This window comes from Numenius arquata, chromosome Z, assembly GCF_964106895.1.
Source record: "Numenius arquata chromosome Z, bNumArq3.hap1.1, whole genome shotgun sequence".
Classification (NCBI taxonomy): domain Eukaryota; kingdom Metazoa; phylum Chordata; class Aves; order Charadriiformes; family Scolopacidae; genus Numenius; species Numenius arquata.
In genome coordinates this window covers 82,170,868-82,192,847 of record NC_133616.1, presented here as the reverse complement: position 1 = coordinate 82,192,847, position 21,980 = coordinate 82,170,868, and the positions used below count along the sequence as shown (strand labels likewise).

Sequence of the window (21,980 nt, the reverse complement as noted above, 5' to 3'; positions counted from 1 at the left end):
ATTTTATTTTTTATTTTTTCCCAATGTCTTGCAAACCAACTGTAAGCTTAACCCATGCTGAGCAAAGTACATGGGCTGTATCAAATTTTAAACTGAACTCTGGTTTTCTTAAACCGAGTTGCAGTACAGCATTATAAAAAGAGCTTGAATTCTGGTTTTATTAGGAAAAAATCTTGGAAATGTATTCATTACAGACCGGAAATTTCTACCTAGACAGTTTAAGATTTTACAGCAGTATTGACATATTGTACACACTTTTACTAGAAATATTTTGCCTATTTCTTTCCATAAAAAAAAATGGAGGCAGCTGTGAGAACTGGGTCCTAAATGCAAGCAATTGGGTCCTAAATACTGGCTGTACTGAAATTAAAGGGTGTATGATGATTACAGAAGTTTTTTAAAAACTGGCACTCTACTGGAATTACATTTTATGACGCAAAATGTTTTCCAATATTAGTGGGTTCCAGGCCCAAACAATAACCTGTAAAGCACCTCTGAAATTTAAGACGACAGGCAGAACAGTTGTAAATATTACACTTCTCTCTGCATGATCTGTATCTGAAGCCATTTAAATGTCAGTTCCTGTTGCTTCTAGTTCTGAGAAAAATCCTTTTTGCAATGTAAAAGGAAATTTGCTAAAAATAAGTAGGCTTTCTACCAGTACGATCAGATGCTGAGGAAAGCTAAGAAAATGTCAGGTAGAACAAATTAGAAATGTAACAGAACACACCGAGCATTTATAAAGATTTCTCTCTTTTTTTTTTTAAACTTAAACAATACAGCGTTTGCTGAACTTCTACCATAAACTCATGTCAGTGCTGCTACTGATAAGAGAAGAACACTAATATAAATAAATGTTCTTGCTGATAAGTGAACCACAGGCAATGCTTCCTGCTATTAGTGAGATTTTTAAAAGAACTTCTGTCTCCATTCTCACCTTCAGACAACGCAGCCAGAGAATTGCCAGCTCTGGGTGTTAGCAGAGGCTTTCACAATATGTTTTTATTTGTTTGGGTTTTTTCAGGGTGGGTTGTTGGGGTTGGTTTGTTTTTTTTTTCCCCCTTTGCTTTGGAAACAGACGCAGCTCTGGGTACAGGGCGTGCAGAACACCGCGCCGAGCGGAAACCCACAGTGCTGCTGCTGGGGAGGAAGTGCCAGTTTCTTCCTCACAAGCAGTCTGAAAAAAAACCTTAAATTTCTGAGCCTGCAGAGCAGAAGGTCTGCAACCTCCCCGTGCCCTTTATCAAAAGCTCTGCCTCTGCCTTTCACAGCCACCCAGAAAAATTCAGCACTTGGCTCCAGGTGCTGCTGCTGCTGCTGCTGAGCAAAAGCCAAGGACCATGAGAAGGGCTTATCCAGAGGAGGCCACGGAGATGCTGGGAGGGCTGGAGGCCCACTGCTGCGAGGACAGGCTGAGAGAGTTGGAGGGGTTCAGCCTGGAGAAGAGAAGGCTTCAGGGAGACCTTAGAGCCCCTTCCAGTCCCTAAAGGGCCTCCAGGAGAGATGGGGAGGGACTCTTGATCAGAGAGCAATAGGACGAGGGGGAAGGGTTTTACACTGAAAGAGGGGAGATTTAGATGAGATCTCAGGAAGAAATTCTGTGCTGTGAGGGTGGTGAGAGCCTGGCCCAGGTTGCCCGGAGAACCTGTGGCTGTCCCATACCTGGAGGGGTTCAAGGCCAAGGTGTGGATGGGGCTTGGAGCAACCTGGTCTGGCGGGAGGTGTCCCTGCCCAGGGCAGGGGTGGTGGAACTTGATGGTCTTTAATACTAAATGTAATTCTAATACTTATTGATAGATTTAAGTTTTCCAAAACAATTAATTTACTTCTACTGGAGAATAACCTTTTGAAGAAATGGTCAAACACATCTCCCCACCGTTTCCGACCAACATGTAAACTATGTACAATCCCAGGGATTATGGAAGAAATCTCTGAAGAATATCTCTACCAGGAATGGCTTGTAAGAGTTTCCCTTATCATCTAAACTACTAACGGAGTTTTAAACAAAGACGTACCAGTAGGCTGCAGGACCATGGTCCTATGATGAAAGCTTGAGAAGGTGAGGATGCAATTCCAAGTACATAATTTTGTTAATCACTGCTCACAAATCATAGAATCATAGAATGGTTTGGGTTGGAAGGAACCTTAAAGATCATATCATTCCAACCCCCTGCCCTGGGCAGGGACACCTCCCACCAGACCAGGTTGCTCAAAGCCCCATCCAACCTGGCCTTGAACACCTCCAGGGATGGGGCCACAGCTTCTCTGGGCAACCTGGGCCAGGCTCTCACCACCTTCATCATAAGATTTCTTCCTTATATCTAATCTACATCTCCCCTCTTTTCACTTTATGCACCTGGACACGCATAAGTCTATGGGGTTGGATGGGATTCACCCAAGGGTACTCAGGAAGCTGGTGGGATTTCTCACTAAGCCTCTCTCCATTATCCAGCAATAAACTTGGTCAACAGGAGAAGTAGCAGATGACTGGAGGGTGGCCAACGTGATGCCCATGTACAAGAAGGGCCAGAAGGAGGATCTGGGAAACTATAGGCCTGTCAGCCTGACCTCAGTACCGGGAAAGATCATGGAGAGGATCATCTTGAGTGAGCTCTCACGGCAAGTGCAGGGCAGCCAAGGGATCAGGGCCAGCCAGCATGGGTTTATGAAAGGGAGGTCCCACTTAACCAACTTGATCTCTTTCTATGACCATGTGACCCGCCTTCTTGATGCAGGGAAGGCTGTGGACGTTGTCTACCTGGACTTTGGTAAGGCCTTTGACACCGTCCCCCACAGCGTTCTCCTGGAGAAGCTGGCGAATCATGGCATAGACAAGTGTACTCTTCTCTGGGTAAAAAACTGGCTGGATGGCCATGCCCAGAGAGTTGTAGTTAATGGGGTGAAATCCAGTCGGCGGCCGGTCACCAGTGGTGTCCCTCAGGGCTCAGTTTTAGGGCCAGTCTTGGTTAATATCTTTATTGATGATCTAGATAAGGGGGTTGAGCGTACCCTCAGTAAATTTGCAGATGACACCAAGCTAGGTGGGAGTGTTGATCTGCTTGAGGGTCAGAAGCCTCTACAGAGGGACCTGGACAGGTTGGATCGATGGGCCAAGGCCAATGGGATGAGGTTTAATAAGGCCAAGTGCCGGGTCCTGCATTTCGGTCACAACAACCCCAGGAAACGCTACAGGCTTGGGGAAGAGTGGCTGGAAAGCTGCCCAGCAGAAAAGGACCCGGGGGTGTTGGTAGACAGGCATGAGCCAGCAGTGTGCCCAGGTGGCCAAGAAGGCCAACGGCATCCTGGCCTGTATCAGGAATAGCATGGCCAGCAGGAGTAGGGAAGTGATGGTCCCTCTGTACTCGGTGCTGGTGAGGCCTCACCTCGAGTGCTGTGTTCAGTTCTGGGCCCCTCACTACAGGAAGGACATTGAGCTGCTGGAGCGTGTCCAGAGGAGAGCCACCAAGCTGGTGAGGGGTCTGGAGAACAAGTCATAGGAGGAGAGGCTGAGGGAACTGGGCATGTTTAGTTTGGAGAAGAGGAGGCTGAGGGGAGACCTCATTGCCCTCTACAACTCCCTGAAAGGAGGGTGTAGAGAGGTGGGTGTTGGCCTCTTCTCCCGAGGGAATAATGACAGGACCAGAGGAAATGGTCTGAAGTTACGGCAGGGGAGGTTTAGATTAGATATTAGGAAGAATTACTTTACTGAGAGAGTGGTCAGGCACTGGAACAGCCTGCCCAGGGAGGTGGTGGAGTCGCCATCCCTGGAGGTATTTAAGAAATGTGTAGACGTGGCACTTCAGGGCATGCTCTAGTGCCCGAGATTGTTGGTTTGTGTCTGTTTGTGGGTGGCGTGGTGTGTGGTGTTTTTTTTTTTTTTTTTGTTTTGTTTTGTTTGTTTGTTTGTTTTTTGGTTGGTTGGTTGGTTGGGTTTTTTTTGTGGTTGGACTCAATGATCTCAAAGGTCCCTTCAAACCATGAAGATTCTGTGATTCTGTATAACTGTTACCCCTTGTCATGTCACTACAGGCCTTGTTAAAAAATATCTCTCTGCCTTTCTTATAAGCCCTCTTTATGTATTGAAAGGCCACAAGAAGGTCTCCCCAGAGCCTTCTTTTCTCCAGGCTGAACACCCCCAACTCTCTCAGCCTGTTCTCACAGCAGAGGGGTTCCAGCCGTCAGAGAACTTCCATGCCCTCCTCTGGACTCACTCCAACAGGTCCATGTCCTTCTTATGTTGGGGGCTCCAAGAGATGTGATATTGATCCATGGTGACAACACCACAAATTTTGATCTGAAAATATAATAGATTCCTGGTTCAATTTGCTCTGCTTACCTAAGAGATGAGGTGCAAGAACTGCAATTGGGAAAAAAACACTTTTCACCCTATACTTGCAGAAAACAGCTGATTTGAGAAAGATTGTATATGTCTACAGAATTATTTTGGAAAAAAAAATTTAAAAGGTGTGGACTTTCCCTACAGCTGCGGTTCAAAGATGATACCATGATGTTACTTGTGCTTTTGTTTAGTCACTTTTCCTCAAAAGGAAATTGGTGATTTTCTCGGGGCCACCAAACACAAATCATCTGCTTATGGGTCAAAGCAAGCAAATCTCAGGCGAACTGTAAAAGTCGCCCCAAATTGCCCCATGCAGCTGTGAAACAAACCACCCACTTGTACATTTTGAGACTTCTCTAATTAAATACTACTGCCCAAAACACAATAGAGTGAAGACGAACCCCTTTCGATTCGCTGCTGTACTTGGCCTCTGTCACCTCATGGGGATGATGCAACCCGAGGAATCTCTCACTCCTATTCTACTGCTGGGGATATCGTTTGGCATGAACGAAAATGAAAGCCACACTTGTGTTTGATGAATTTAAATCAGTTTATAAGTCATGCAAATTAGCTCAGAGGCAGGCCCATGCCTTTTCCTTCATATATAATTCAACATGGGGAAATTAATTCTTTTACTGGATGTAAGTTTCAGATTTAATTCAAAATGTTTAATAACAGTTTTTTCCCGATTTTATGGAGTGATAATGTGGTAGTCAACCCTTTGACATTATTTATTTTTCTTTCAGTTTCTTTCCTCTGTGCAGTAAAACAAAGAGGAAAGATAGTGAGGGGAAGAGGAGAAGAAGGAGGGAAAAAAGGCAATGAAAATATAGTTAGACCATTTTGGTTAAGAAATGGTGAGGGGTCTGGAGCACAAGTCTTACGAAGAGAGGCTGAGGGAGCTGGGGTTGTTCAGTCTGGGGAAGAGGAGACTGAGGGGAGACCTTATCGCTCTCTACAACTACCTGAAAGGAGGCTGTAGAGAGGCGGGGGTCGGTCTCTTCTCCCAAGTTACAGATGATAGGACAAGGGGTAATGGCCTCAAGTTACGCCAGGGGAAGTTCAGGTTAGATATTAGGAAATATTTCTTTACTGAAAGGGTTATCAGGCATTGGAATGGGCTGCCCAGGGAGGTGGTTGAGCCACCATCCCTGGAGGTATTCAAGAGAGGAGTTGACATGGTGCTTGGGAATATGGATTAGTGTTGGGTGGTGTGGTGGGGGGTGTGTGTGTGTTGTTTTTTTGTGTTTTTGTTTGTTTGTTTGTTTGTTTGTTGTTTTTTTTTTTCTTTGGTTGGACTAGATGATCTTAAAAGGTCCCTTCCAACCTAGGTGATTCTGTGATTCTGTGATTCTGTGAAATGTAAACTCAGAAAAGAGTGACGCTTAAAATTGCCAGAAATCAAGCCAAGGCTTGCTCGTTCCTGTTTACATGAGGAGAGATTGTCCCAACAATTTTTTTGTAAGACAACTGTACATCAGTGGGAATTGCTGCCAGAAACTTGACCCTATCACCTTTACTCACATGTCAAAATTCACTATGAGTAGCACCACATTCATTAATGGAGGTACCCACAGAGTAACTACAAACGGTAGAAAACAGTGGGGAAAATCCAGTCCCCCACGAACAAAGAATGAAGAAGTGCCAAGACGCTGTTTTGAAACAGCAAAGAACAGGATCTTCAGAAGATTCAGTTTGAGTCAGTGTGTGCAGCAGCAGTCTTGTCAATAAACCAGACCTATTGCATAACGAAGCAAAAAACAATTTCCTTGTTTTTCTCTACTGCTGCTGCTGTTACTGTAGTGCTAAACAGTTGGGAAGAGGGGAAAAGTAAAATGCCTAAGCAATGCTTTTCTATAATGAGAACCCAAAATGTCATCTGCTGTTGTTTTAGAACATGGCCCACTGTGTTTCAGTCTTCTCATTATACTATCCTCTGGAAATTTCTCTGAACAATTTTATATTTACTTTTTTTTCCCCCTCCTGTGAAAGTAAACTCTAAGGAAGCACCAATTACCAAAGGAGAAGCAGCAAGGACCTAGCAGAGGAGCTGCATTAATACACTATAGGCTTCCAAGGCACTGGAAGCTCGGGAGTCCCCAGGCAGATTGTCCCAGAAGACCGGTAGGAAAATCAGGAAAATCAGCTGGCAGAAACCTGCTTGAAATCTGTTACAAGCAGGGTTCTTGCCAATACTGCAATTTTAAAATTATGTAGGGAGTTATGTGTCTGATTCCAGTTAATTATCTTGCTCCTGTTTACATCTAAGGCTTCTTCCTCATGTGTATCAGCCATTTTCAATGGCTTTCAAACAATGATCTATTATGGTTAATTTTTGTGGTGGGTTTTTTTTTTTTAATATTTAATATTTGTTAAAATTTCTCACATGCAAGAAAATGTTTCCCTTGTACTAGCTTTCAGGGCAGACACTCCAAATTAGCTCACTTTTTCTATCCATCCTTTAAACCAAGGATTTTAATACAAATCTAGCTGAAAACAGAGACATTTCCATGTGCAAGCTGTCAAATATAAATGAGGGTCATGAAGAATAACAAAATGTCATGCAAAAGTTTTTTTTTTTTCCCTCCTTAAAAACAGTATTTAGTATGTACACCTTTTTTTATCTGCATGTTTTTTTTGTAGAATAATAGATGTCCAGGAGAAGCACACACTGCAACCACTGCTTTTGCAGCCTCTCTATTAGACATACTGATGCTGTATAAGCCATACTGACAGTTAAATTTAGTAATACTAATGCAAATCCATCTTCTAAGGCTGGGCTCCTTTTTCTCAGATGTACCTTAGCACAGCTTGGTGAGATAAACTTTTAATTTCTGGTGCTGCTAGCATAGCACAGACAAGGGCCTGCCTTCCAAAGCACAGGTCACTGCACTAAATACACCCAACATCCACCTACTTCACACAGCTAAAACATGAACACAAAATCGACCTATTGCAGAACGCTGCTGGGGTAAAGTTAAAAGAAAAACAAAACACATTTAATTTTTTTTTATTTTTTTTTTCTATTTTTTTTAGGAAGATCAAACAGGAGAGGTTAGATATATATACTTATTGTAAACGGCATGTCAGCGTCAGCGAAGCAGTCGGAGCCAGTTGCTGGTATTGATCTCGCTATTGCTTATTTTAGCATTTCCTGCTATATTCTAGCATATCAGATGAAGGCTTTTCTAAACTGTTGGAAAAGAGACGCGCCAAGAATGAGCTTTTTTAGTAGCAGTAGGCGGTATCCTGCTAATTAAAGATCATAAAGTAGGCGGGACTATCTCGCTAATTTCTTACACGACCTGAAAGGAAACCAAAGCTTTTGAAAGCTGTCAGTGGCAGGGATGCGAGCCTTCATCCTGCAGCTGTTCTCTGTTACTCTTCCCATAGTACTACGCAGGCTTGGGAGAAGTCTCTGGAGTTTTGCTTGGGTGCAGAAATCCCCTCATTTGAACCTGTTTGAAGAATCAGGCCCCAAGGTCATCTGTGAGTGCTTCTTTCACCAACCTACCCTTCCAAACCTTTAAGACTACCTTGAATATAGCAGTGGTTGGGTGCTTTACCTTAATAGAAACTATTTTTCTCCACTCACTTTTCAGAATTCCATCACCCAAATCAGCCAGAAATTACCTGTCTTTATTTTAATGCTTTAAAAGCACAACACAGTCGTTATGTCTGTTTCTCATGTGCTAACATTTGCTCAACGTTAACCGTAAGCACTTGCCAAGATACAGAAAGCACTCAGCCCCCTTCCCTCCGCCCTCAACTATTTTCCTCCACTGAAAACATATGTTGGTAATGAGGGATAAATAAAAGGTAATTAAAGCCATCACATTCAGCAGTGAGATATTTTTAAATAACCCTTAGCAGCGGGTAGCACATTAGGCAGCTTCACTGGAAATAAGGCAGGAATTTAGAAAATAAAGCACAAGGGCAGAATACAAAAAGGCCAAATTCTTAACTGTTGCTGTAGGTCAGGGAAGTAGGGTAATTTGCCCAGTATATATGTGTGTATATATATATATATGTGTGTGTGTGGGGGAATGTCTATTTTGTGGTGCCGTGCAGACATAAACCAAGTAGCTCTGGTTCATCAGAAACATTTCTCCTACAGTAGCGGAGAGCTCAGCGTGGGCTAATTTACCCTGCCGAGAAGGGCAAAACAGGGAATGGTGAGGAATCAGCCAGTGAAAAACACAGGCTTTTATTTTGCCCCCACGGCTCCCGCAGCAACCGGCCCCGCATCCAGATGTCCCAGCATCATTCCGCAAACCGCCGTTTGCAAAAGCTTCGAAATCCAAAGTGTTTTGCCAGCAAACTGAGGAGAGAGGAAGTGGAAAAAATCGGGATAACAAGAAGCACAAGCTGGAGGGAGAGGATCACGCAGGGAGACACTTCCAAGCCCACGCAGAACATAAAGCCAGGCTCAGGCATCAGGGGGTGGGAATTCCACATCCATTTGTCACACAAACCCCTTCCTCTTAGCATGTCTGACAGCTCAATTAAAATCCCCGAATGCTTTTTCTGGCTATTCTTAGCTATTTTCTTAACTTTTCCTGCCTGTAAAGGTCTGGTGTTTCAAGCATGTTGCTCCAAGATTCAGGACTAAATTCAGCACTTTTGAAGTAATAGGGGACGGGGGGGACAGGAGACTTCATCCAAATACTCGGACAGAAATTAGCTTGCTCAAGCTAAAAAATTCCTATTACTGGTAGCGGCACAAGTCCTTGGGTTTAAGAAAGCAGGGTTTCACTTTAGGGAACAGCTAAGAAGCCAGGGATCTGTGCCCAGAAGTGTGCTGGCAGAGAAAGAGTCATTCAGCTTGGTGAGACCCAGAGAAGCGTCCAGGGTTTTGTCTGATGGGGTTAAGTGCCAGTGCACCAGCCTGGCAGGTGTTCGGGGCTCTATCTGGAACAAACAAGCAGGGTATACGGGGTCCTCCTTGTTAGTGCAGCCAGTAAACAATTAGAAGTTGCGGGGGCTGCAGCCCTTGAAATAAAACTTAACAAAAAGTAGTGTCTGGAAAGGTGCTTCAGGAAGATTTTATCCTTGCAGCAGCATCAAAACAAATTAACCATGGAGAAGCACTTAGATGAGACATCACTAACTATTATGTCTCATGTTTTTGTTCAGGTCAAGAGCCTAGACTGTCCCCATCCTGCCACCGATAAGTTAAAACTAACTTATTTAAGAAATCTTTGGTGGTCCTTATCATTCAAACTTCCAGCCCTGGCAAGACTTTAAAGTGAGCATTTCTCATCACGTGCAACTTTTATGCAGCCTACATAACAAGCAGGGCATAATCACTTACAGGTTCCTGCTTCTTTCAAGCCTTCCACGGCTTCACTAGACTTCACCACATGAGAGTGTCTTTGGAAGTGAACGCTATCTCTGTTTCAGTGTATTATACAGCTCTCAGTGCACTGGTGTTAAAAAAAAAAAAAAAAAAAAAAAAATTTAGTATCTCAGAGCTTGAGTTATCTCCACGCTTCTGTTTTATCACTAGTTTGGGTTACAGCCCAGCAGGGCATGACTCGCTCAAGGAAACCAGACAGAGCGCTCAGACAGCAACAGCCTGTTTTTTTCTGAAATTCAGGACTGACTCCCTCTCACGTGAGGGTACACGAAGTGGCGTGACCCACTGCTGTGCACTTGGTACTGGAAACACATTTTCTGTGAAGTTTCTTTTCCAAATACCGTTGGCCATGGCTCCCAGACATTAATTCGTGCCCCGTGCCTTGCCCACGTATGAGAGCTTGATTCAGAGAAACTGCGCCGTGAGTAACAGGAAGAGTCGTAACTCTTAGTCACAGAAAAAAAAGTTCATCTTTTCCAGCTTTCTGCAGCCTGGCGTCCTCCCGTCCCCTGGATGTGGCTGCACAGTCACAGGTCCAATGACTTTGCTGGAAAAACCTCTGCCTCAGGCTAGACTGTACTGGAGATAGAAATGTTTGTTTTCTAGAAAGGAACTTTGCTGGACAATCTTTTTCCCTTATTTCTCATAGATATCATCGTGGCAGATGATATGATACAAAGATATATATTGGTGAGAGCACTTAGCTTAGCCTTTTTCTGCTGTTAGATGTTATCATATCACTATCACTGAAACCAAATACCAGGGTACTGCTATGATTTTAAAGTTTTGTAAAGGTACATGTGGTTCTTCTACGCTCAGTTTGTTTGCACAGGGGATTTCACAGAGGAAAATGAATGAACCAAGTGGGACCTCCTGATGCAGAATGGAAATCGTTCTTCCCTCGGACAAATAAATGATCCTTCTAAAAAAGAGACACTTCCAAAAAAACTGGAGGGATTGCCAGAGGGAAGAGGGCTCTTAAAAGTGCAAGGAGCAGACAGACAGGTCTCAGAAATGACTGAAAAAAAAACATTCTGGGAACTAGAGGAAACTGTATAGTTTGCTTCAACTACAAAAAGCCAGGCTAAAGCTTGACTAATGCCGTGCTCGAAAACCAGCTTGGCCAGCTTTTGCAAGGACACACTGGGCAGGGAGATATTTGTTTATAAACTTTAAAATTTGTAGTCTGTCATGTCTAATCACTTCCAGTTTTGTCCATTTCAAAGGTTGCTTGTTTCAGTGTATACTCTAATAGAAAGAGTCCTCTGGCCTTCTTAGGGGAATTCAGTTTCAAGGAGAAAGTCTAGTCAGATGCAAACCTTAAAGCTGCAACAAGAGTACTTCTCAAGTTTGTAAAAAATATACTTTAATGCTATTGCAGGCAAGAGTTTTCAAACCACTCAAGTGAGCTAAAAGTTCAAGCTCCACTGAGCTGCGATTCTGGCCAATTTTATAGTACATATTTTTTCTAACTTCTCTTGGGTACAAGTCAGCGAATGTAGCGTAACTTGCCCTTAAACTCATCTTTGTGAACAAAAGCTGATATGTGTAATTAACTAATTCTGGCCTCTGATCTCAGAAATAGATGAGTTATGGTAAAACCATGCCAATGGGTGTGGTTCCACTGACTTCAAAGGGTATTGAAATTTCTACTTGTATGCAAGTGTGGACAATTACATTTTCAGGGTTACATGAGAAATTAGAAAGCTACCTTAGCACTAAAATGGATGCACATTTTAGAAGTTCTTTTGCTTGCTTCTTTGTTTTCTAAGAGAGCCAGCATCTGTAAAGGATGACTGAATTGTTGCTAGTCTCAAGTCATTCACCAGCCTGAGGTTTTGTATTTACACCTGCACTGATTTCCAGAACTATCTGCAGTCCGTAAATCCCCTGTGATGCAATCCCTCTAAAGATACACACAAGGTATGTATGGCTGACATTTTTCTTCAAAGTAACCACCACCGAGACGGGGATGAAACCGGCGGGAGCCACATTTTATGTCATTCCTCACATTCCTCCCTTCGTCTCTCAGCTGCACTTCACATCTCTCTTTACCAGTATCTACAGTTTCAATTTGCCTCCAAGTGTTTTCCAACATACCCTGTGAGCTGTGCCTTTGTACCTTAAGAGAACTGAAAGAAATATTCTACTCAGTTTAAACGTATAAGCTTGAGAGGTGGGCTCATGCAAATCACATGAAGTTCAATCACAGAATCACAGAATCTTCTTGGTTGGAAGGGACCTTTGAGATCATCGAGTCCGGACAAGTGCAGGGTCCTGCACCTGGGACATGGCAATCCCAGGCACAAATACAGGTTGGGCAGAGAATGGCTGGAGAGCAGCCCTGAGGAGAAGGACTTGGGGGTGTTGGTGGATGAGAAGCTCAACATGAGCCGGCAGTGCGCACTGGCAGCCCAGAAAGCCAACTGCATCCTGGGCTGCATCAAGAGAAGTGTGGCCAGTAGGTCATGGGACGTGATTCTACCCCTCTACTCTGTGCTTGTGAGACCCCACCTGGAATACTGTGTCCAGCTTTGGAGTCCTCAACACAGGAAGGACATGGACCTGTTGGAACGGGTCCAGCGGAGGGCCACGAAGATGATCAGAGGGATGGAGCACCTCCCCTATGAAGACAGGCTGAGAGGGCTGGGGTTGTACAGCCTGGGGAAGAGAAGGCTCCGGGGAAACCTCATAGCAGCCTTCCAATATCTGAAGGGAGCCTACAGGAGAGCCGGAGAGGGACTCTTTGTCAGGAAATGTAGTGACAGGACAAGAGGTAATGGTTTTAAATTGGAAGAGGGGAGATTTAGATTAGATATTAGGAGGAAATTCTTTGCTGTGAGGGTGGTGAAGCACTGGAACAGGTTGTCCAGGGAAGCTGTGGCTGCCCCATCCCTGGAGGGGTTCAAGGCCAGGCTGGATGGGGCCTTGAGCAACCTGCTCTAGTGGAGGTGTCCCTGTCCAGGGCAGGGGGTTGGAACTCGATGATCTTTAAGGTCCCTTCCAACTCTAACCATTCTATGATTCTATGATTCTATATTGCTAAGGTTAAGCTCACTTTGAGAACCTTAGCTAAAAGCTACTTAGAAATGAGGCCATGACCGGCTGGCAGTATATACTGGGACAACAGGAAACATTCAATTATCTGAAGATTGGGAACTGCAGTGATCTTTGGAATTTGATTTTAAGATGAACTCTTGTCTTTTTGTGATCTGTTCATAAGTTCTTATTCAACAAGAAAAATTCTCCTCAAAAGGAGAAGGCGGCCATTAAAGTGTGCAAGAAGAGTAACAATTCCTGCAAAGAAACACAGATTATGGGTTTGGTTTATAACCCTGGAAGAGACAATGAGATGGGAGATAAGAAAAACAAAACAAAACAAGTGGCAGAGAAAGGTTATCCTGAGGTCTGTACTTATGTCACAACACAAAGTCATGGTGACATTCAGTGTAATAAGAAATTACAAAAGGAAACACTTTTTTAAAACAGCGTGTACCTAAATGGCAGGCTTTATGTCCTTAGAATACATTTTAGACAGAGATATTTTAGCCAAACAGGGGTTGGAAAATTGTCTGCATGACATAAAAACTCAGAAATCTGGAAGGATAACATACTTTTTTTAGAGTGATTTTAAACTATCTAGTTCAGAGCTTAATTCAAATTTCAGTTATTAGCCAGCTGAAAGGAGCTGACACCTGCCTCTTAACACTAAAAAACACAAATACCTCAGCCATCATGGCAATTCTTAAGCAAGGATATACTTTTAGAGCATGGTTACTAGAGAACAGGGTAGACAACATACTTGAAGTTTAGAGACACGTTGAAGATTTCAGTTACAAACATTGACAAACCTTCATGTAAGACTATTACCATAACACAAATAGTGAAAACCAGGGTAGATGGCAAATGCCTATCCAAGCCCCTTCTACAAGTCAGCTGCACACAGACAATACCCCCACTTTGAAGTTTTACAACATGATTGAACCAATGGTTATTACATACAGAAATTAAGCAAAGCTGAAGTTATAGACACCTGCATCTGAAATCACAGAATCACAGAACGATATGGGGTTGGAAGAGACCTCTGGAGATCATCTAGTCCAACCCCCTGCCAAAGCAGGTCCTCCTACAGCAGGTTGCACAGGAACGTGTCCAGGTGGGTTTTGAATGTCTCCAGAGATGGAGACTCCACCACGTCTCTGGGCAGCCTGTTCCAGGGCTCTGCCACCCTCACAGGAAAGAAGTTCCTCCTCATGTTTAGATGGAACTTCCTATGTTCAAGGTTGTGCCCGTTCTCTCTTGTCCTGTCACTGGACACCACTGAAAAAAGGCCGGCCCCATCCTCTTGACACCCTCCCTTTAAGTATGTATAGGCGTTGATCAGATCCCCCCTCAGCCTTCTCTTCTCCAGACTAAAAATACCAAAGTCCCTCAGCCTTTCCTCATAAGAGAGATGTTCCAGTCCCCTCATGATTTTTGTAGTCTTCTGCTGTACCCTCTCCAGCAGTTCCCTGTCCTTCTTGAACTGGGGAGCCCAGAACTGGACCCAGTGCTCCAGATGGGGCCTCCCCAGGGCAGAGCAAAGGGAGAGGATGACCTCCCTACACCTGCTGGTCACACTCTTCTTGATGCACGCAAGGATGCCATTGGCCTTCTTGGAGATGAGATTTCTTGATTTTTTACAAGAAATAACTTGTTATTCTTTTTTAAAAGAAGTCATGAGAACTAATGAATATTTTTAAGAGGCGATCAAATCTTATTACTTTCCTCAGTAAAGTTATTGTATCAGATATTCATAGAACCTCCACATTTTTCTTCACAGGTATCCAGGTAAACTGCTTTTCCACCATTCAAAGCCATCAAATGCAGGGAAATACCCATCTCACTACTTCTTTCATCCAACTTATGCTGAAATGCCTTTCATTGACAGCTTTTCCAGTCCTATTCAAACAGCCTTTCACCTCTTCAGCTGATCAACAGGGAAATTAGCAAAGGGAGGAGTAAAAGAGCCCTTTCTTGGCAGTTAGCTTTCACACATCATTGAGCTACAATTTGAAAAAAAATTATGTTACTTGGTGGCATTGATAGAGACAAATTTAACAGTATCATAAAAAGATTCACATGATGCCAAAGACTGCACTGTTCGCACCGTATATAAATTTTGTGAATTATTAAAATAATCACCAATATTTATACTGCTGTTATCACCATAGCAGCCTGGTAGTTCTATGCAGGGACATGTTATGAGAGCTATTGTACAAAATATATGCATTTGCGTGTAATATTTGTCATATCTGAAGGAAGACCCTGTCACAATATTTCTTTTGAAGCACAAAATCCAACACAGCGCAAATTTTTTTCTCTGTTCAGTACAGGCATAAAATGAAGTTCTTTCAGCATAGCCATCCTGTTGGCTATTTGCTGTGCCCATGGCACTCTGGTTAGGAACAAAACCATTGGTCAGACACCACAGTAATGCAAAAATGTGTTGCCTGAAGGAGTGATCACTTAGGAGAGAGCTAAGACAACAGGCTTCACTGCTTTTATTACTTTAACCAGTTTTCCAGCTCCCACATGAAGTGAGTTCCTTAGCAGCACACCATTGTTCTCAAACTATTTCTGAGGCCGATTCTGAAATTAGTATGTAATGACCTTGACTTTGGAAATCTCCTTGTTACTTTTTCCACTACGACATCCTGGTTTGGAGGAAACAAACCAAGTGATGTAGTTCAATCTGTCCTCTTTCCTACATTCCTGCTTTGAAAGTCCTCTTTGTACAACTAAGAGCAACACTTAAAGTGCTCTTCAAATCAGGAATTAGCATCGATGCTATTTGTGAAAATCCTTGCAGATATCTCCTTACAGCGTTCACATTGACTGAGCTGGAATAAGCTGCGCACAGACTAAGTTTGGATGACTTCTGGCATTTTCCCACTTTAATAAGATGTTGGAAAAGTTGTATGTTTAAATTGGGCAAATGAGTTGGACTGAGTAATTTTCCTCTACTTAGTAATTTTATCAGGGATAAAATTATGGGGGACTTTTCCTCATTTTTTTTGAACGAATGAGACGTGGACACCAAAGGAAAACAACTGTGAAACTGTGGTTCACTGCATAACGATACCATCAGGCCAGTCTGATTGCAATCAGAAGACTTGATTATGCTACATAAATTCTGTGATTCTGTGATTCTGTAAATTTCTTGTGTTTCCTATGCAGAGAGAAGCATTTTACCGTGACCGTGAAGAAAACCACAACACTCTTGTTCGCCAGGTTCTGCACAGAAATATTGATGCGTATGGCATGGTGCAGAGCTATAGAGCACACCCTGATGGAGCACAAAGATTAGGAACGGTCTGTGATTGTGAACATCTTTTCGGAGTCGAGAGCTGGTGTCTATTAATGTGGGAGTAAACCTTGGCTCACGTGGCTAGAGGGCTTCCAGCACCCCATGTGGCACTTTTAGATCTAAATCAGGCATCCCTGCTTATCACGCACTGTACATGTGTATATACATGTATATACAAGTAATATTCATGAGTGCACATACATATGTATACGCATACACTCACACACACAGATATTGAATTCCACTACCTATTTCTCACAGCAATTCCCTTTGTACAACAAAGAAAATGGCTACTGATTTTTGTTTGTTTGTTTTAATGGAATGATGCACACTGTATCTTTTATGGAAGAAAGACGGATACTCTCCTGTTTGAGGTCTACTCTGCCAGCAGCCCCATAAGAAGTTTTGATAGACAGAATTTGTATGCTCTGACGTTATTTTAAAAATAAGCTGTCTGTTCACCCTTTCCTGCACATGAAGCATGTAAAATGACACAAAGTGAATAAGCATAATGGTCTCATATCCTAGAATAGCCATTATCATAAATTAGCTTTGCCAGAAAGGGGTGCAGAATATGAGGTAGGGAAGGAGAAGAAAAATATTTATCTATGTATCGTTTCACTTACATGTCTCGAGTTCTATGATGATGTATTGTTTTAATTAGAACGGTTTTGTGAGGTTATATTTAGCTTTGAAAGGGCTGTGTTAATTATTGGCATTACAGCAATGCTCAATTTGGGAACAGTTTGGAATATAACATATTCAATACTCCAAGAGAAACACTTCAGGAAATATATTTGACATGTTAATGCAGTAACATTGTTTAGCTGAGAACATATTTAATAATCCAAGAGACGGGGATTTTAGGCTTGGTTTGGTGGTGGGTTTTTTTTTTTCAAGCACAGAAATTAAAAGGAAGAAAAACACTCTCTTCTGATCACTTCTGCAGCAGTAACCATTTCTATCCTTTACCCTGGAATTGCACAGTCTCGGAAAAGAATAAATAATTTACCTGCAAAGCAGACATGCCTGAGCTGGCTCTGCCAATGCTCGGCCCAGGATGGAACTGTGGGGAAACTGGAGCAAAGCCCAACTGCACGGGAAGTGCTGCATTGCATATGGGTGACATATGTGCTTCACCTCTACCCAAGGAGGAATCCCCCCGCCCCGTACTGCACCCAGCTGTACCCATGTCCCCTCCTCCACGTGTGGGCAAATTAAATGTATAACAACAGTGAGAGTACGATAGCCAGCTCACGCTCTTTTAAAGGAAGACTTACAGATCGCTGTAGACCAGGCCATAAATCTGTGCCGTGCTGTGGTGGTAGATTCCTCTCAGGATAATTAAAAGCAGGATCACAACAAAAGCTGGAAGCCCCCAACTCAAAAGGAAGTAAAGCAGATAGCGCCGCTCCGTGTGCTCGTCATTCATCACCAGGACGTACCAGAAATTAACAGCCTGAGGAATAACGAGGAATAATAATTAGTAGTCTTGGTGGATGATTAGCTATCCCCAAGACCAAACCACTCTGAAAGTCATAATACAGCTTATTTCTGCCCCAGCATATGTGTATATCTAAGCATTTTTCAACATAAATATTTTGTTCTCATTTTCTTCTCTTAAGTAATCAAGAGACTGATTATAGAAGAAGTATGCTTATTTATATAACTGTTAGATTTGGAATTATGACTAACAGAGAGGAAGGGATACCCTGTTTACTAGAAAACACTATTTCTGGAGGGCAAAAATAGCTTTGTGGTGCAACAGAAGCTTTCTTCTTGGATTTCCATACCTTCATGGAAAAGACCGACACGTTAATATTGCTAAATCTGATCTCTATTGAATCTTTTCACACTATTGTTCAGCTCTAGGCATCGTCTATAGGAAATGCACTAACCTCCTTCAACAGTTCTGACTGTGGTCCAGTGCTGGGCTCAGCAGAATGACAGAGACATGGAGCAAGTCCAGCAAAGGGCCATGAAAATGATTAAAAGACTGGAGCATCTCCCCTCTGAGGGGAGGCTGAGAGAGCTGGGACTGTTCAGCCCAGAGAAGAGGAGGCTCAGGGGTATCTTATCCACGTGTATAAATACCTGATGGGAGGGAGTGACGAAAAGGAGCCAGACCCTCCTCAGTGGTGCCCAGTGGCAGGACCAGAGGCACAAATTAATATACGTGAAATTCCACCTGAACACAAGAAAAAGCTTTTTTTTTTTTTTCTGTAGTAGCCAAGCTGTCCAGAGAGGTTTTGGAGTCTCCATCCTTAGAGATAATCAAATCATAACTGAACATGGTCGTGGGCAACCTGCCTTAGTTGGCCCTGCTTGAGCCAGGGTGTTGGACCAGTCAGTCTCAAGACGCACCTGCAACTTCAATGGTTCTGTCATTCTGTGTAGTATTTGCATAAGTGTTTGAGAAAAAAAAAATGCAAATAAGTGAATGTAAATTCACATGCACCTCTGCAACAATGATGATCAACTCATCATCAAACAGTGTAACTAAGAACTTAAAAGCATATATGAATCAAAATGAGGAAGTGGAATAGTTGAAATCTCTTGAAATAACTGGTAGTATGAGCAAGGAAACCCTTCAAGTAAAAAAAAAAATACTTAAAGTTTTGCTTGGATCCTTGCATTTTGTTTAAGAGGTTAATAGTCGAAATGTTTTCCAACGTGCTAAGCATTTTGTTATTCACATCTACACACATTACTACTTTCTCATAAACACCTGAACTACCCATAATAAGAATACATCTTGCAAAATATTTCTTCACATCCTCTACTTTGAATGTATTATAACAGCTATAGCTCTGTGTCTTATATAAGTATTTTTGGCTTTTATGTGAACGAAGGGTTATTTTTGTCTTTGTCTAGAGGGCATAAAAATTCAAGCTTGTGCCTTGAGCCTATCTCGACAGTCAATGGAGAGAGGACAGGTGTCTTCAGGCACCCATTCATCCTTATCCAGTCATACTCATCTCTCCATTGTCTACACAGACGTTATATTTACACAACATTTATATTTCATATAAGAATGTTGATTTATATGCCTAATTTGCAGCTGTCTATTGTTAGGACAGGTAAAACCCATATACAATGACAAGACAATTGCAAAGTGATTATTTGTGTTTGTGAAATTTTGCAGATTCCCCTCAGCCAAGGGTTTGTCTACCAGTTTCTTCAGGCAGACTGAATTCTCACAAACAAGTACGTAATTAGTGGTTTGTGGAGATTCCTTACGTAAGTCTCATCAGTTAATTATCATTACAGCTTTTTTCTGTGATTTATACAGCATGAATACACAATACTTTCTTTCATGAATCATAAAGCACATTGTATATGCCAACAACTTGTTTTCCAAAAAAATTATTAGTTTACTAAGCACTTTAAATGCTCCCCTAGAAAATGATATTTTATAAGTATGTCCAGTGTATGTAATTATATTAATTATATAGTAATTATTATGGCATTTATTATTTTCATTTGGTGATTGGTGCTATGTGAACAAAAGCAGAGTTTGCCTTCCTTAAAAGAATGCAGGAAAACCCTACCATATAATTGTAATTGTCCCGTGTAACTTGAAAGAACACAGAAAAGCTATGAATTGTTCGACATTCACAGGAAGAAAGCATTAAAGAGATTAAAATAGTATTTGGAAAAAAAACTCCATAGTTTGTGAGAAGACTTTCCCTACTTACTGGCTGTCCTTTTCTCTCTTAGCTTTTGCATGGCATCGAGAACCCATTCAAAATTCTATTTGCTGCCTTATGCCAATAAACATTCTTCAAATTACATGCCCTTGTAGTCCTGACTGGGCTGTGCTTCACTGCCAGCATTTCCAGACAGCAAAATCCTTGAACTGATTGATGCCATTATGCTCCGGGATTGTTGGCTCTACTAATTCTGACAATCTGGCGAATATTGTTCTCAGTCATCCAACTGAGATTGCTTTCTAAGAAATCGTACCTCATGTCCTTGCCCTGTGTTTGTTTAGCCATATTTACCTATCTCACCTCATTTGTCACAGAAGAACACTTTAACTCCAGTGCTGCTGCAAAGATGTAAAGGGGTTTGGATAGTTCACCATTTCCTGCACAGTGACATTTCTGTCTTGATAATTACAAGTTCTTTTCTTCAACCCTCTTTGATGTTCCAAAATTTAATCAATTTAATACAAAGAGCCCAACTAATTTTAGCAAATCCTTTCCTGTTGCCATACTGCAACAATAACCAGTTCTACAGAGGAATAAAACATACAGTCCATTTCCCAGCTGCTCAGGTGGAAGAACAAATGTACAAGTTGTGATTGTTCTGATGTAGAATGCAAAACAATTACGAATTCAAATAACACTCTAATGAGACAATGAGAACTCCAGTGAAGCTTTTTTCTTTTAGAGTGAGGCAATTAATTGAAATTACCTTCCCAAACCTGCAGTGCTTCTCTTTATTTCTTTATTTATTCATTCATTTATCTTTAGTGATAATCTGTGGATACCTGGTAAATATTAGCTGCAAAATACTTTAAAGTTTTTCCAGTGCAGTGGGAAAACTTCTGTTTTCCCTTCTTCCTTCTTTTTAGGAATGGTCACAGATTTCATGTTTGGAATGGCTACATCCTTTCATAGAATCCTTTTTTTGAAGCTGTTAAGAAGTCCACAAATCATCCTCACAAATAAGCATTAAGCTTATTGTAAGGTAAGTACTTGTCTTACAAGTCTGCATTAAATTTATAGAAAACTTAAGGTGCCATTAAATCCACAAAGGAGGATGATTCAGGTATGAGTGACAGCAAGCTCATGACATTCACTCTGCTTTGCTTATTGAGCTGCCACTTTTGCTGTTGATTTACTCAACCGTAACAAGGCTCAAAAAAGTACAGAAAATCTGCCTTTCCCTGTAATTTTACTCCATGTCAGAATTGGCAATTGAAAACTACACAATTTATTTTTTTCCTTAAAAGACAGCTTTTAACTTTTTTTTGGTAACTAATTAGAAAATGCTAAAAGAAGAAAATTATTTTTCCTGATAAGTGGTTTTCATACTACAGATTTGTTATGGGAAGAACATATACAGTACAGAAAGGCCTCCTCATTGTGTGCTCCTGAGATAAAAATGCAGACTGCATTGGAAAATACAGGCTTAAGCTGTAGCAACATACGTTTGTTTGAAGGGACATTTATCAGGATGAGACTTTTGAATGTCAGACGTAAGTATAAGGCAAATATTTCAGGTTAAACTCACTCTGTGGGCACAGAGAGCCATTTGCACATTGCTTACTCCTTTCCTTCTGCAGTCAAGAAAGCCTCATCTTTAAAAAAAACTGGGTAATGATGACATTATGCAACTTTAGAAAAATCTCCCTACAAAAGCCTCGAAACAAGACAATGCAATAGAAAGGGACAGGAACAATCAGATAAGTGAGGATGGTTTGACATGGCCTTTGTTCTGGCTCTGCAAATGGACCAGATGATCTCTGAGGTTATCTCCGTTCCAGCTCTCCGGTCAGTATGTGGGTAGTGGCTAAGTGTGTAGTACAAACACTGATATTGAATGTAAGACTACAACTACAAGGACCTAAAAATGGAAAATGAATTCGAACCTCAAGCTATAGATTTTGTTGTTTTAACCACTATTAAAATATGATAAAATGCTAAGTGTAAGTACTATATGCAGAAGATGGAAAGATTAGCACAAAATCTCTATAGGTCCAACCAAACTGTTAAATCTGGGTTTTCCTATAGACTTTTGTTGCTTGGAAATGTTGCCCCATCACCTTTTAATCTCCTACAATGGTCTGGATTTTCTGGATGTTCCAGTTCCCCGTATTTACACATATCTGCATGCTGCTTGCGCTTGATTATCACATTCACCCTCTTTGGTATGCAGTGATCAGGCCTGACACTAGCAGATTTTTGTAAAATGAGTTAGTGATC

The 21,980-nt window shown here is 41.9% G+C and overlaps 1 protein-coding gene across 1 annotated transcript in view; it reads right to left on the bottom strand.

The window, feature by feature from the left end:
- ADGRV1 (adhesion G protein-coupled receptor V1) overlaps positions 1-21,980 on the bottom strand; it is a 285,251-nt gene that overhangs the window by 72,116 nt on the left and 191,155 nt on the right. The window contains 1 exon segment of the mRNA XM_074166892.1: positions 17,328-17,506. Coding sequence (XP_074022993.1) covers positions 17,328-17,506 — 179 coding nt within the window.